This window comes from Zonotrichia leucophrys, chromosome 3, assembly GCF_028769735.1.
Source record: "Zonotrichia leucophrys gambelii isolate GWCS_2022_RI chromosome 3, RI_Zleu_2.0, whole genome shotgun sequence".
Lineage (NCBI taxonomy): Eukaryota > Metazoa > Chordata > Aves > Passeriformes > Passerellidae > Zonotrichia > Zonotrichia leucophrys.
Window position 1 is genome coordinate 62,217,801 of NC_088172.1, and position 14,014 is coordinate 62,231,814.

The 14,014-nt window shown below is 38.2% G+C and overlaps 1 protein-coding gene across 6 annotated transcripts in view; it reads left to right on the plus strand.

Annotated features, from left to right (window-relative positions):
- The window catches only part of ARID4B (AT-rich interaction domain 4B), an 87,833-nt gene that overhangs the window by 17,313 nt on the left and 56,506 nt on the right, over positions 1-14,014 (plus strand). For all 6 annotated transcript variants that reach the window (XM_064708497.1, XM_064708495.1, XM_064708500.1 and 3 more), the window contains exon 3: positions 12,975-13,085. In XM_064708497.1, coding sequence (XP_064564567.1) covers positions 12,975-13,085 — 111 coding nt within the window. The remainder of the gene's footprint in view (positions 1-12,974; positions 13,086-14,014) is intronic.

Here is a 14,014-nt window from a genome sequence, read left to right on the forward strand (position 1 = left end):
TCAAGGCTTTTTACTAAACTGATTTTCTTACTTTGCATAATGATCAAAACTCCATCTTGATGATTATTCAGAGGAACCAGGAAAAAACAAATAAATGAGTGTGACTTGCATTTAGAACAGTTCTGTTTGATTAGATTTCTACCATAAAGAAGCTACATACTTTTGCACCAGTTATGTTTTAAAGCACTTACATTTTTAGAAGTTTCCTGTCAGTTCTGTAGCAATCAGGCTGTTTTGCTTCTTGCCACTTGTCAGCTCATAATTCTAATTCTTATACAGGTAGTTGTGTATTTTGGTTGCAAATACAGCAGAAACTCTGTTAGTAATTTCTCACTTAAAATAAGATTTTTTTTTCTTTTAATAGTCCCCATTTTTCTTCTTCCCCTCCTGAATTTAACTAAAGAGCCTATTCCACCTGTTCCTTTGCAGAGATTAAACATTATGACAATTGCCTTTTCAGAAATCTAGTAAGAAACTGCATTAAATACAAGCTATGTTACCAGGTTTTTGTAAGCACTAAGAAAAATGCATTATGAAATTCTAAGCCATTATAATGGGATGTCTTTGAGGCTAAAAACCACACAGCTATAATAGCCACAAGATTGCAGGATTTCAGAGCAATGAATATAAGTACAAAGCAAGGCAGCCAGCTTTGGCCTACATAATTTGCTGAGAGGAAGTGGGGACTGACTGCAACAGTTGAGCTTTTAAAACTAAAGAAGTGAACAGATTGTTGCTGAGTGGAGTTGTGTACAGAGTATTTTTAAAATTAGTATTGTGGTAAGTTGAGCTCCAAGCAGAGATGAAACCATGTGCATACTTCCTGTCTGTCTGAGACATCGCACAAGTGCCTGGGGGTGGCAAAATGAGTTTTGACATACATCAGCACAAATCAGAAGTGCTAAAGCTGGTGTTTCTTTGACTGAGTGATTTTTCTGATTACTTTGATAGGCTGTTTTGTGTATGGGGCAATTCACAGAATCTTGAAAAGCACAGGTAATTGTTTAGAAGACTTCATGTTCTGTAGCTGCCTTTTATGAAAATAGTTTGTTTTAGCCGTGGGAGTTCCTTGTTGATTCAGAATTTAAGTGTGAATATCTATAGCCATGTTAGGCTTAGTTTGAACTGCTACCTCAAAAGCTGCTTGATCATCCTTTTAGTGTGTATTTAGTAAGACTGTTGATTTAAAGGTTCGAAGTGACGGAGTTTTTTAATTGATCTTATTGATCTCTTCAAGCAACTAGTTACACAGCATATTAACATCCTTTTTTTAATCTATAAACTCTGTTCATCCTGAAACTATGGGATTTTTAATGCCCTAGACTATAAGATTAAAGGTCCCTGCAATATTGTTTGTTTTTTTCCTTTGCAATGGAAGAGACTTGAGTCTGACACTAGGCCAAATCCAGTGAAAGACTCTAGCTAACCTGTGGGTGTTTGTGATACTTCTCAGTGCAAGTGACAGCACTGTGAAAGTCTCCTTTGTATTATAAATGTGGGCATGTGGCACTGGCTGCTCTGTCCCCTGGGCAGAAAGAATTTGGTAATAGTGCTTTGTAAAATAGGGTACATTCTGTTGGATGGTTGGCTCAGAACCTATCTGCAAGCACTCCTGACTCCTTCAGGCATCTCATTTCCTCTAACGTGCTTCATGGCATGAACTTGCAGTAGCTCCTCCTCTGGAGGAGTGAGGCTGGTGCTTCATTCAGTGAGTCAAGGCTCCTAGTGCATGGAATGGAGAACTCTGCTGCCTTCTCATGTAAGGTTTTAGCGTCGGGGGCTGAAGGCAGCCAGCAGGCTGGGCTGGGGAGCCATCAGCACTTGCCAGTTTCATGGTGTGGTGCGTGCTGCATTTGTAGTTCAGTGCCTTTGAAAGTGGAACCTGCTGCGTGCTGTCCCCGCCTCCTGAGGGGGCAGTCCTCAGAAAAATAGCCAAAAAATAAATGGAACATGAGGCAATGTCATACTTCTGCCAAAAAGGCAAATGCCGTACTGGAATGTTAAAGTATTACTTGAAAATTGTGTGAAATTGTATTTGCCTCTCTTGCAGTTAACTAGGACATACCTGTCTCCAATTTTAGACGCCAGCTAGGAGAAATATGTGAGGTAATTAAATCAAACTCCAGAGGGACAGTTCAAAATAGAGGGCCTATAGGTAAATATAAATACATTTTTTTTTACATAAAATTTACACCATAAATTGTTTCCCTTTAGAAATAGAATTACTCTAAGAAGTTGCATCTCTTGAAAGTTACTAAGCAGAAGTACACTTGTCTTGATTTGTTAAGACAAGAAATAACAGTAGGGAGGAGTGTGTAGATGAGAAAAGCCTCTAAGCACTGCAGAGTGCAGGATATTCATTCCTAAATGTAAGAATGGGAGTTACAGACACCTGTTATGAGTAATACAGCTGAAATGATCCTGCTGAGAGGAATGACCTTGCTAACCCTTTATGTGTAATTAAGTTTTTGTTTGTTTTTCCCAACAATCTCATCCACTGAAACTTAACATTTAATAAAGTGGTTAGATAAAGTTATTATAGTCTCTTTGTTGATATTCCTAAACTAATTTTCATGGTTCTTTTCTAAGTGTCTTGTCCCTGGGGAGCAGTTTTACACTGAATTACTATGCAGCATTGGAGGGAGCATGGCAGATGTAAAATCCACTCTCTTGTCTAAAATTTCTTGTGTTGCTGTGACATTAGACATTTTATACTACCCTACTTTAGGTATACTCTTGTGTACAGTCGGCTCTCTGCTGCAAATTCATTTTGTCTCCAGAAGCACAGTACACAAGTTCTTAGTTCCTGAATGCCTGGATTTGTGCAAAGCCTTCATGTGCACATTGGTTGGGCTTAACTTACTAAATAATGTGTCTTGAGGAAGAATTGATTCTCAGTAAGAAAAGTTCTCTTTTTTCACTTTGTTTTGTACTTATGTTTTTTGTTTTGTATTGTCTGACAGTTGTGTGTAGGTTTGGCATTATTTTTGTGTACTCCCCCATCATTCTCCTAGCTAGCAACAATGGCAAAAACCAAATCCAGAGACTACACATTAATCTTTTACCAGACTAATGTTGTGATTTAATGTGTTACTCTGCTAAAGTTTTAACATGCTATTCTAAAAAGTACTTTATATTGAATTACAAATCAGCTGCAGTCATGATTTCATACAAATATACAAAACAACATCTTAAATGCTTAGAATTTTAGAATATAACTTTATCAGGGCATATTTAAACATTGTCAGACAAATAAGATCATAGCTGTGTTTAGTGATTTGACTTGGGTCAATGTTTCAGAAATCTCATTCTGCTCAGGGATTTTGAATTGTGTATCATTCCTTCAGCTTTCCCTTTCTGTTCTGACTTAGGAACAAAAATAACTCCTCCCCCCTTTTCCTTCCTCATAGCCAGTTTAGAAAGTGTTGTACAAACAATGGAAATAAACCAAGGCAAGAAATTTTATTTGTATCTGCAGAAAAAGGAGTCATGGTTTATGGTTGGGGTTTTTTGGGTGTTGGTTTTGAGTTTTGGTGGTGTTTTTTTTGAGGTTCAGTTTTTCAATTTAACAATAATTTGTTTCTAAAGTTTTACACAACAGAAAATAGTTTTTAAAATCTATGATAATAAACAGAATCTTAAAATGCCACAATTTCAGTGAAAAAACCCCCGGCATTCTTAGGTAATTATCTGGTTTTATATCTGTTCACTGATCTTGCTCTTGCTAGTTTTACTATCCAAAAATATTTCTGTCAACTAAAATGCCAGCATTATCAGTTACCTAGAATACAGACAAGTCATTTCACATACATAGAGTTTCCTGTTCTGTATATGGTGATACTGAATTTACTGTGCAACTAACTTCTTAAAAAAAAAAACAATAATTAAATTGTCCTTGACTGGAAATAGAAATAATGCCCCAGAATTATCAAATTGCTTTAAAAATGGGTTTATTTGGGGTTTTTTTCTCTTGAGATTTCATTGACTGTTGTTTTTTCAGACTTTACATAGTCACTTGATCATTTTGCTCAGGAACAGCCTGGACTGGTCTGTTTGATTAAACCATCAAATGATCTTTGTTCCAATCCATTTGGAATGCAAGCATATCATTAGTATATCATTCTTTTCAGTGCTTTGAAACATCCCAAGTTTTTCATAGCAGCAACTCTAGAGAGAACTGTGGCACATTTTAAAAAAAAGAGGCAAGTTTTCCAGACCTAATAATTTAAATAATGCTCCTAAGCAACATCTGAAGCTTTTAGTTGGCAAAAGGGTGCTTATCAATGTAAAAATTGAATTTAACTTAGCTGAAGTGTTAAACAGGCATTAAGAACATATTTTTGCTGAATTATTTTGCCCTCTAACAACAAACACTTTACTGATTGCTTCCTTTTTTTGACATACAGTTCTCCATGCTAGAATGAATTTTGATTCTTGAGCAAAACACAGGAAATGTGAAAGAAGTCTTTAAAATATTTGTGATTCAAAGTTGTCATTGAGAAGCTCCTTATTTCAAATTAATTGTTACTTTTTTTATCTGTATGTATGTAGAAACTGTTCAAGCTTGAAATGTACAAAAGAGTCTGGCCAAAATTAATGAAGTTGTACCATTTTACACTACTAAGCTATAATGTTAAATAGTTTAATATTTAGCTAAACCTTACAGAAAGAAAAATTGCAATCTGGTAGCTATGGCAATAATTGACTTCAAGAAAGATTTTATATTTAGGGGGATAAACAGCAGGAGTAGGCATTCAAAATATCTTATATAGTCTTTCAGCAGTACAGAACAAGAGACCTACTGTAAAGAATTGGCATTATTTTTAGAGCTTGATCAGCAGTTCTGGAGTGTTTTTATTAAATAAAACATTTTATAAAGTGATATGCTATACTGATAGAAAGAATACAGATTTCCATTCTTAGGTCTGAAAGTACTATAGAGAAACATGAAATACTTACTTGCCTTTGAGTAAGGTGTGCATTACCCCCATTCTGCAGACTTGAAAGTTGGTACAAGCCTGCTGGGCCACATCATGGTGCAGCAAGTCTGTGACCAAATTAGGAACAGAATCAGAATTCACTGGGTTTTGTTCAGTATGGTAGGGGGAAAAAACCCCAAATGCTGTAATTTTTTTAAGCAGTCACCTTTCTGGATTTGCCATTTTGAATAGGAAGTGAGGTAATTACAGTTTAGATGTTTGGAAATTACACTACTCAGTAAATTTCTGGATGGAGAATTGAGCTGCTCTTTGGCAATGATTAAGATAGACTAACTTTTAAAATCTTTAAATTGTTACTTCTCATTTTTATAGTAGAGTTAAAATATTTTTATAATTTTATTAATCAACTTATAGTTCAAAAAAAGGAATTAGTTCCATAAAAATTCAACTTTACATGGGTAAGTAAAAATAATGTAAATCCATTCTGCATTTAATAGAGATATAATAAATAAAAGAATTGAATTTCTTGTTTTGGGTCTCTTGGTCCTTCATGATCTTAGAACCTGTAAATCCTTTCCACAGCTCACTTTTATTTGGGGAGGAAAATCAGCTTTTGAACCCATTCAAGTCTTTAAGAACTTTAAATAAGCTTGGCCCTGGACTGATCAAATGGAATAATTTGAAATAAAAGAAAATACCTGCTTTGCACCTGTAAGGAAGGCTAAAGGTGTCAGAAGTTGGCCTAATGCTTCCAGACATGAGTGTACTAAGCTCTGGTAATTTCCAGCTTGGTTGAGGGGGTAGACAGCAATGATATTTTGCCACAGTTATGTGCTGTATAATGTTTGCTTACAAGATTGGTGAGGTGTTACTTGAAACTTCCTGTAGATTTTAAATTGAAACTGGAAATAGGTTTCGTTACAAGAACTCCCCTCCCTCCTCCTTTAACTTGTAAATGTTTGGTTTGGTCAGGATGTTTCCTACCTTAATTTTGATTTGTGGGCAAATATGGATAAAATTAAACCATTTTCCTTCATAAATTTATGTATATATACATTAATAGTTCTGCCTTTCTATGACATGTACAACAGTAACAAAACCAAAAAGTAGGTAAAAATCTGATTTTTCAGCCAGAAGAATATATGCTCAAAGCATGCTCTCGGACTTTCATGTAGTAGCCTTTTCATGTGGAAAACATCACTGCCTTTTATTCTGTTTTGTAGTTTGCAAGTTTCTGAAAAATTCCTCCTGCTTCCTGTTGTGGTGTTCTCATTTCTGGAAGGTGGATGATGGGCCAATTGATTTCCTTTTTTTAAAGGAATTTTTTATTTTCTGGGCTTCAGTCTTTGTTTTGAATACTTCATTTGCCTTTGAGGAATTGTGTGCCTTGGTGATATGGTTTGTAGGAAGGCTTTAGAAGCTTCTTAGCTTTGCTGCTCTGAAAATACAAGAGAAATGTATTTGAAATCAACTATAAAGATATTATCTGCAAAATTGAGTATATTAGAAGTGTTACAATAATAGTTTTTCCTGAAGATGTCTGCTATGTCTTACTATAAAGTCGAACATCATCTGAACTACAGCAGATTGAACTGTAAGCAAAATCTTGCACTCCTAATTACACTGTGATTTTGCTTATTAAAGGATTGATTCTGCAGTGTGTAGGTGGATCTCTGCTGTTGGCTGGAACTTACTGCAGTTTGAAAGTCTGTAAGGTAATAATCTGTAAGTTAAATGCATTAGTATTGGGGGAGGACATTTCTTATATGTTTTGTTTTTTTCACCTGTGTTCATGAAAATGTTTTTTTCAGAACTTGTCCAGGACATGTTGAATTTAGTCTTGTTAAAAAAAAAAAAAACAAACTGAGTTTTTAAAACTGAGTTTTTTCATACCTTCATTGCCCCAGAAGCTTCTGAAAGCCTGTTGAATGACTTTGAGGTAGCTACTAATTCTGCAGGATGGAAAGGGAATTTAAGGTTCCAGCTATGTGAAATATTTGCTCTTCATTGGAAGACTTTAAGATTTGGCTTGGTTTTGGATTGAAGTAGTGCGGTATTATTGGTGGGTTTTCCTACTAAATTATGGGACTGGGATGGCTGTAGATGGAATAGTCAAGTATGTGTGTAACAATTCCGCTTGCAAACTGTGTTTCCATCTTAAATTATGGACTACAGAAAAACATCGAGAAAATACTTGCCTTGGAAAAATAATTTCAAAATACCATAGGCAGTAGAAAAAAAGTTATGCCACTGCTCCTTATGCTTACTGTGGGTGAGCAAAGAAATAAGACTTTGAGCCTTGTGATGTTTCTTTTTGAAAGTTAGTAATAATTTGGATGCTGGGCAGGGTCAGGAGGAGAGGGTCTTGAGTATTTAACAAGCTTTCCCTGAACCTTGGTTAGTGAAATTAAACAAATCTTAAATTTTGAAAACCAGCCCTTTCTTTTCATTCATTGTGGGATAGTTGACATGGGTTTTGCTTGTTGAAAATATAGTTTCTTGACTCAAGTCTTGTAGAGTAGATAAATGCTGAATCTTGAATGTTTAATGCAAACTAAAATCTTGGCTCTTCAGACTTCACATACATGAAAGACTGAGGGAAGGTTTTTCTCTTTGTATATTACTCCAAAAGCAGTCCTGCAGGCTTTCCTAGTAACCACGTCTGCTACGTTTCTAGATTGAATACTTAATCTTGTTTTCATGTGGTTTACTTGGAACATCCTGTGCACAGTGCAGAAGAATACAGATGAGGAGATAGAAATAATACATTCACACATACACCGTAGTGGATGTGCTTATGGGCAAAGCACAATGTAAAGCAATTTTATCAGCTGCTGCATGGCATGACAGACTCTACAAAGCAATTTGAATATAGTAATGCAGCACAGTTGAAAGAAGAGATGTGAGGATGATTTCATCCCACGTAGATGGAAAAATATATGTGTGTAAAAAACATGCTGGAAAACCAACTTCTTTACAGCTTTAAAATGTATGTTAAAGCATGATGCTACCATTTTAGATTGCAGTGCTAAAATGGGTATTTCACATGGGTATTTCTGGGAGAGATGTCTGTGTGTTTTCTCCCTCATACATGGAAGACCAGAACTATTTATACCCATGTAAATATCCAAATTCAGAAGATGTGCAGGATGTTTTATGCTGTGGGCATCTAGCCATTTATCAATCCTTCCAGGTATAATCAGCTCGAAGGCTGGAGCAGAACCCTTCCAGCAGCCTGCTTTTCCTGCCAAAGAAAATTCCGCCACTGAATTGGTGGAAATTGCTGACTGGTCACCTAGAGACTGCTTCTTATTAAGTGGTAAACCAGCTTTTCAGCTGCGGCAGCCGTGCTGCAACTCCTCTGCGCGCCCAGCAGTTGTGAATTGAGATAGCAGAGAAACTTCTATTCATCCTACTCCCATTAATAAAACAAAATTAAGTGCTAGTAGTAGCGTGGCGGTTGTCCATTAGTTTGGATTTCCTGATGGAAAGTGCAAAACTGCAGGAAATGCTTTTCTTTTTATCCCTTCTTGCTCACCCAAGACAGCGCCGGAACTTTTTTTTTACAGCGATTTGGCCGCTGCTTTAGGCTGCTCAAGGCCAGGCGCATTCCAGCGGCGCTCCCTCCGCAGGAGCTGCACTGCAGGGCCGCGGGCAGCGCTCGCTCGTTTTCCCGGCCGGATCCCGGGAGCCGGCGCTGCTGCTGCTCCGTGCCCGGCTGCAGCGGCGCCAGGCTCCCGGGAAGCCCTGCGTGCAGATTTACCCGGCAATCGCCTTAAGGGGACAAATTTAGTTTACGGCAATCCGCGCTTAATCTGCCGGAGCCGTGGGCGCCTTCGGGGAGAGGGCGAGGGCGGGCGGCTGCGCTCGGGGCTGGCTCGGGCAGCCAGAAACTTCTGGCAGCTTCCCGGGCCCGGCCCCTCCCCTTAAAGCGGCAGCTCCCCGGAGAATCGCTGCTGCCCGCCTGGCCCCGCTACGAGCCGAGCAACTCACCCGGGAGCGTCTTTCTCCGGCGGCCTTGCCGAAGCTGGAGCCCCGGTCCGGCTGTCCCCAGCTCCTCGGGGCGCTGCTCGAACGGCCTGCTGCGCTCAGCAGCCCTGCAGCGGGTGCTGGCGAAGGGCGCATCGCGATTTCTTCCCAAGCAGCCTCTCCGTGGCCCCCGCCTGGCTGCGGCCGCGGCGTGCAGCGCTGCCCTGGTGCCCGTGTGCGCTCGGCGCCCGGTGTCACCCCTTGGGTAACCTGGCCTCGGCCCTGCATGCAGACAAATACTGATTGCTCTGGGAACCCTCGGCCAGCGGTCTCCGTGAAGACCTTCAATGCCAGTCTTCTGGCAGTAGTTAAACAAGGAAAAGAACAAACCGAGATACTGCCATCAGCTTCACTTCCCTGCTTCCAGTGCAAACTCTTGAGATTTTCCAAAGAGTACATTTAGAGACACAGAAACATTGACAGGATATCCTGGGGTGTGCATTGAAGCTGCTCGCAATGAAAGAAGTTCATGATCTCATTATACATGAATGATGGCGTGTGCTGGGCATAGTTTCAGTTTTGCTGTTGACAGAAGTTTACTGATTGTAAACTGATTGTAAGAAGTTTACTGATTGTTGACAGAAGTTTACTGATATGCTCCTGAAATGATGATTCTTATCTTCAGATTATAAACTGTAGATGATTATGTTCGCATATGAAATGTAAATGCCAATTCACATTATCTTTTAAAGTAAAATAAAGGCCGAGAAACAGCAACAAATTAAACTAGTACAGTTTTATTTTAAGAGGCCTTCAAGAATTTTAGGAAGCTCAGAACTATTTGTATTACAGGATAGACCTCCCCCATCTCCATTTAAATATCACTGCAATTGTTCTTGTTAAAATATTTTCAGTATGCTTGCAATACCTTTTCCAGGGTTAGTGAAGTGTCAAATTCTAGCTGTATTTTGGCATACTGATTGTTTTTTTATTTTCTGGAAACCTGCTCTAAAAAGAATAAAAACAAATCCTGATAAAACATGTCAAAATTAAACAGACAAAGATGCATTCAGTCTGAGCATAAGGGCATCTAATAAATGACGTAAGCACAAAGCAGGGAAGGCATAACAGAAAGGTAAAAATAGCTGTATACTAATTTTTAATCTCTTTGATGTTGGTGGAGTTGAATAAAACCTACTTGAGAACAGGTGACTCAGAGTTGGTGAGTATGACAAAGTCAATTATCTTAAATTGATGCCAGACTCTGATAATTACTTTTATTTTTTAGTTTGCATTCATTATGATGCATCACATTTTGCTAATTATTTTAACTTGCCACTTTCAGTTGTTACTCTGTCACAATGAGAGAAGTATGTTGGAAATTTCAGTTAAGTGATTTGGGTGGGGAGAAAGCCCATGTGATTCGTCTTTCAATGGAATAATAAAATTGCAGGAAAAAATCCAGTATGCATCCATTGAAGATTTCAGATACTGTTTTAGAATATATAATGATTTATAGTGGTAGTTAAAGAAATTAATTTCATAATTTTTCTCTCAAAACCCACTGTAATTCTGTATGTCTAGTAAACATACCTACATTGGTAAACAAATAGTCCATATGTTGCTATTCTTTAGTTCTCTAGACTAGTAAATATTAACTGATTTCAGTGAAAGAAATAAGAGTAATTTCAAAGGATTTAGGCTAGTGATTGAAATTAACTTGTGTGTTAGTAAGAGAAGTTCTTACAGATATTGTTTTTTTTTAATGAATATTCTTTCTGGAAGAAGTTGTTAAATTAGAGTAGTGATAAAGTAATCACAATACTGATAATTACAATCTTGATGAGAATTTAAAGTCCTGCCTAAAGTTTGGTTGTTGACTTGCCTGTTTCTCTGCCATAAATTTTCAAAGACCAGAGCTTCAGATTATCTTGGTGCTCAAAATTTATTTTTTTGTTTTAGTTAGTGTCAGTAGCAGTGAAGAAAAAGTATTCTGTATTTTTCTGTAAGTTCATCTTGACATTGTGGATTGGTCTTTCTGATAATTCTTTTGCCTGTATAGGGAAGTATAGATCTACACTGACAAACCAGCTCTTTAAGTTTTGTTTATAGTAGTGTGTGCATCTGTGTGGACCCATCTGGGGTCTGTTGCTCTTGTTAAAGTAGACTCAGTACTTTACAATTCCTTTTAACTTTGGAAGATGAACTGGCATGAAATGCTATCACCCCTGTAGTGGTGAATGAGTTTCTTCACTATACAGAGTGCAGTGGAGCAGGAGGGATGCTCCCCTTTCAGGGCTTTACTGTCTTTGCAGGAGAATACATTGCTGCTTTCCTCTGCTCAGATTCATACTGTGGGAAACAGCTACTTCTTCGTTCACTTCAGTGCAAGTGCTGACCAAAATCAAATTTATCACCACCTGAGACCCTCTTTCAGCACCCATCCAAGTGCAGCAAGAGGAAAGCATAGCAGCTTGCCTCAAAGGCACCTACTGTTGGGCAAGCAAGGGGGAAATGAATTTCAGAATCCCAACATGCTTAACAGATTCCTTGTTAATCTCAGCGGAGTTTTATTGGTATTAAGCCTGGATTAGGAAAGGATAGGTGTTCATGGATATACTGCCACAATGTAATATATCCTACTACTCTGCATGCAGTCACGTACCACACACACAGGGAGAGAGAGAGGAGGGTTCATTAGTGCATTCATGCTTCTGCTGATCTTAGAAAGTGCAGATTGATAACAATTTTGTACTACTCAGAAATATATTCTATTGCCTGCCAGTGAGAGAGAGAGACTGGAACAGAGTCACTGGAAAAAGCATCATTAGTAAAGAGTTAACCCTGTAGCATCTAATGTTTCTCAATTTCAAGTTTTGTGGAGCTTAAATGTCTGAAAAATGGAGCATTGAAGCATTCAAGTACATACTTCCATGCCTTCTGATGTATTAGAACTGGGAGCAGCTAGTAGGAATTATCTGATGCTGAGTGCAAGCACCTCAGTCTCAAATAGTCTCTGATGCCTGTGAAGATTTATCTCTATATTTTCCCTACAGAAAATCTGTATGTGCCAGAGATGCCCCTTGTAAGCTGTGTTTGAATCTGTAGGGGCACAGAAACACAATTTGGCTTCGATAAGGGCTTAAATCTCTTTGCTTTGCTCTTGTCTGGGTCTCTATGGAGGCTTGCAGCTCTTGAAAACAAGCCTCACTCCTCTTGTGTGTCACCCTCTGCCTTCCCTCTTCTGACCCAGAGTCTATGAAGTGATACTTCATAAGTGGTTCAGTTATCTGGAATCTCCTCACCCAGGTTATGTTATGAGAGGTTGTGTGAGAGAAGATGGACTTCCTTTGAAGGAACTGTACCTGCATGATCTCACTCAGTATACTGATTTGACCTATGTTCCCTTATTTCCCACCTCTTCTGTTTCTCATTTCCCTGTTTGGGTGTCACCTGTTCTGTGTTTCATGCCACAAAACCTTGTCTTTTGTCTGGACCCTTAACCTTCATTTTGTGTTTAGTCTCTGTCAGTCTCCTTCCTTACCTTGCCCGTGGGCTACTCTCCTGTTGAGCATCACCTTTATCATTTACTTTATTTAAAAAAAAAAAAAGGCAAAATCTCCTCAGAGTTGTTCTATTTACTAATGAAAAATGAACCTTAATTATGTGAGGGAAATAAACATCGGTATCTTCATGCGACTTAATCAGGTCTTGAGGCAATTGAGGAGACAGTAGAACTTGGTTGGTCTTCACCATTGCAGTAGAATTCATCACCTGCGAAGTCTTCAGATGGTGCAGAGGCTGGAAGCCTATGTGGTGCTTGTTGTAGATAACTGTGATATCAGTTTATTGTATTTATGACTTTATATCAGGAGATTGTATATTATAAGATTGTAATGATTTACATTGTATTAGTTTAGTGTTGTTTTCTTTGTTTCTACGGCCGTCAATTTAAGTTTCATTGGGCTGTTTGGAAATTCTTTGTCCACAGAAATTAGTGAGACTATGGTGGCTGTATTGCCAGTGGTCAGTGTTAAAAAGCAGTTGTTTTCCTTTCTGTTCCAGGCAATTGATGAGCCTCCCTATCTCACAGTGGGCACTGATGTGAGTGCAAAGTATAGAGGAGCCTTCTGTGAAGCCAAGATCAAGACAGCAAAAAGGCTTGTCAAAGTCAAGGTATGTGGTTTTCCTGCAACCACTTTTTTGAGGAGGGGTAAAAAAGTGATTAATGTTCATAATGGTGCAATGTGAAACTTCTTTTTAGTCTCAGGACAGCTAAGAGGCTATCCTGTCCTTGGAAGCTGGTATTATAGTCTTGAAAATAACAGTAAGCTTATTGTTGGGATGGGAGGGATTCCCCCACTCCCACACAAGTAAATATGTTCTGTTTCTGTCACTACTTTATCATCTGCATGTTTTTGACCTTCAGTGCCATAGGCTGACCTTAAAGTAATTGATTAAAATGTGACAAATGCAGACTTATATATGGTATATGGGACAATATTGCCAGAAAATAGCTAAGACTACTCAAAGTAGGCTTTAATAGGATATCTTTTACTTGAGGAGTACAGGTCATTGCCATTTAGCCTTGGCAGCTAGGTAATGCTTCAGGAATAAGCTGAAACCTTTCTGCCTTCCAAAAACCACTTGGCACATTGAGTCTTACAGATTAGCAAGCCAGGTATCTCACCTAAGATTTATGATAACTAGTTAATGACTGAATCAATATAAGCCACATGTAGGACAACTAAAAATTCTGCAAGGAGATTGCAAGATACACATTTTAACATTCCTTGAAAATTTAAAGTATCATTTCTAGAAATAAAGAGAGCAATAACCTGCAAAATGGCTGTATATTTCTGTTGGGATAATGTTGCCCTAAAAACTGATCTGGGAGGAGGTACTATTTTTCTGCTTTGCCTCTTAACCTCATATGGAAACATTGCAGAGCAAGGATCAAAAGCACCTAGAAAATAAAAGTTAGATTGTTGCTCTGCAGGAGTTATAGTGGCAGAATATTTTTCTTATATCTACTGTAAATTTAAGTGAAAAATGTGTGAAATGTGAGTGGCAATAACCTGTTATTGAAGGCTATTGCACACTAT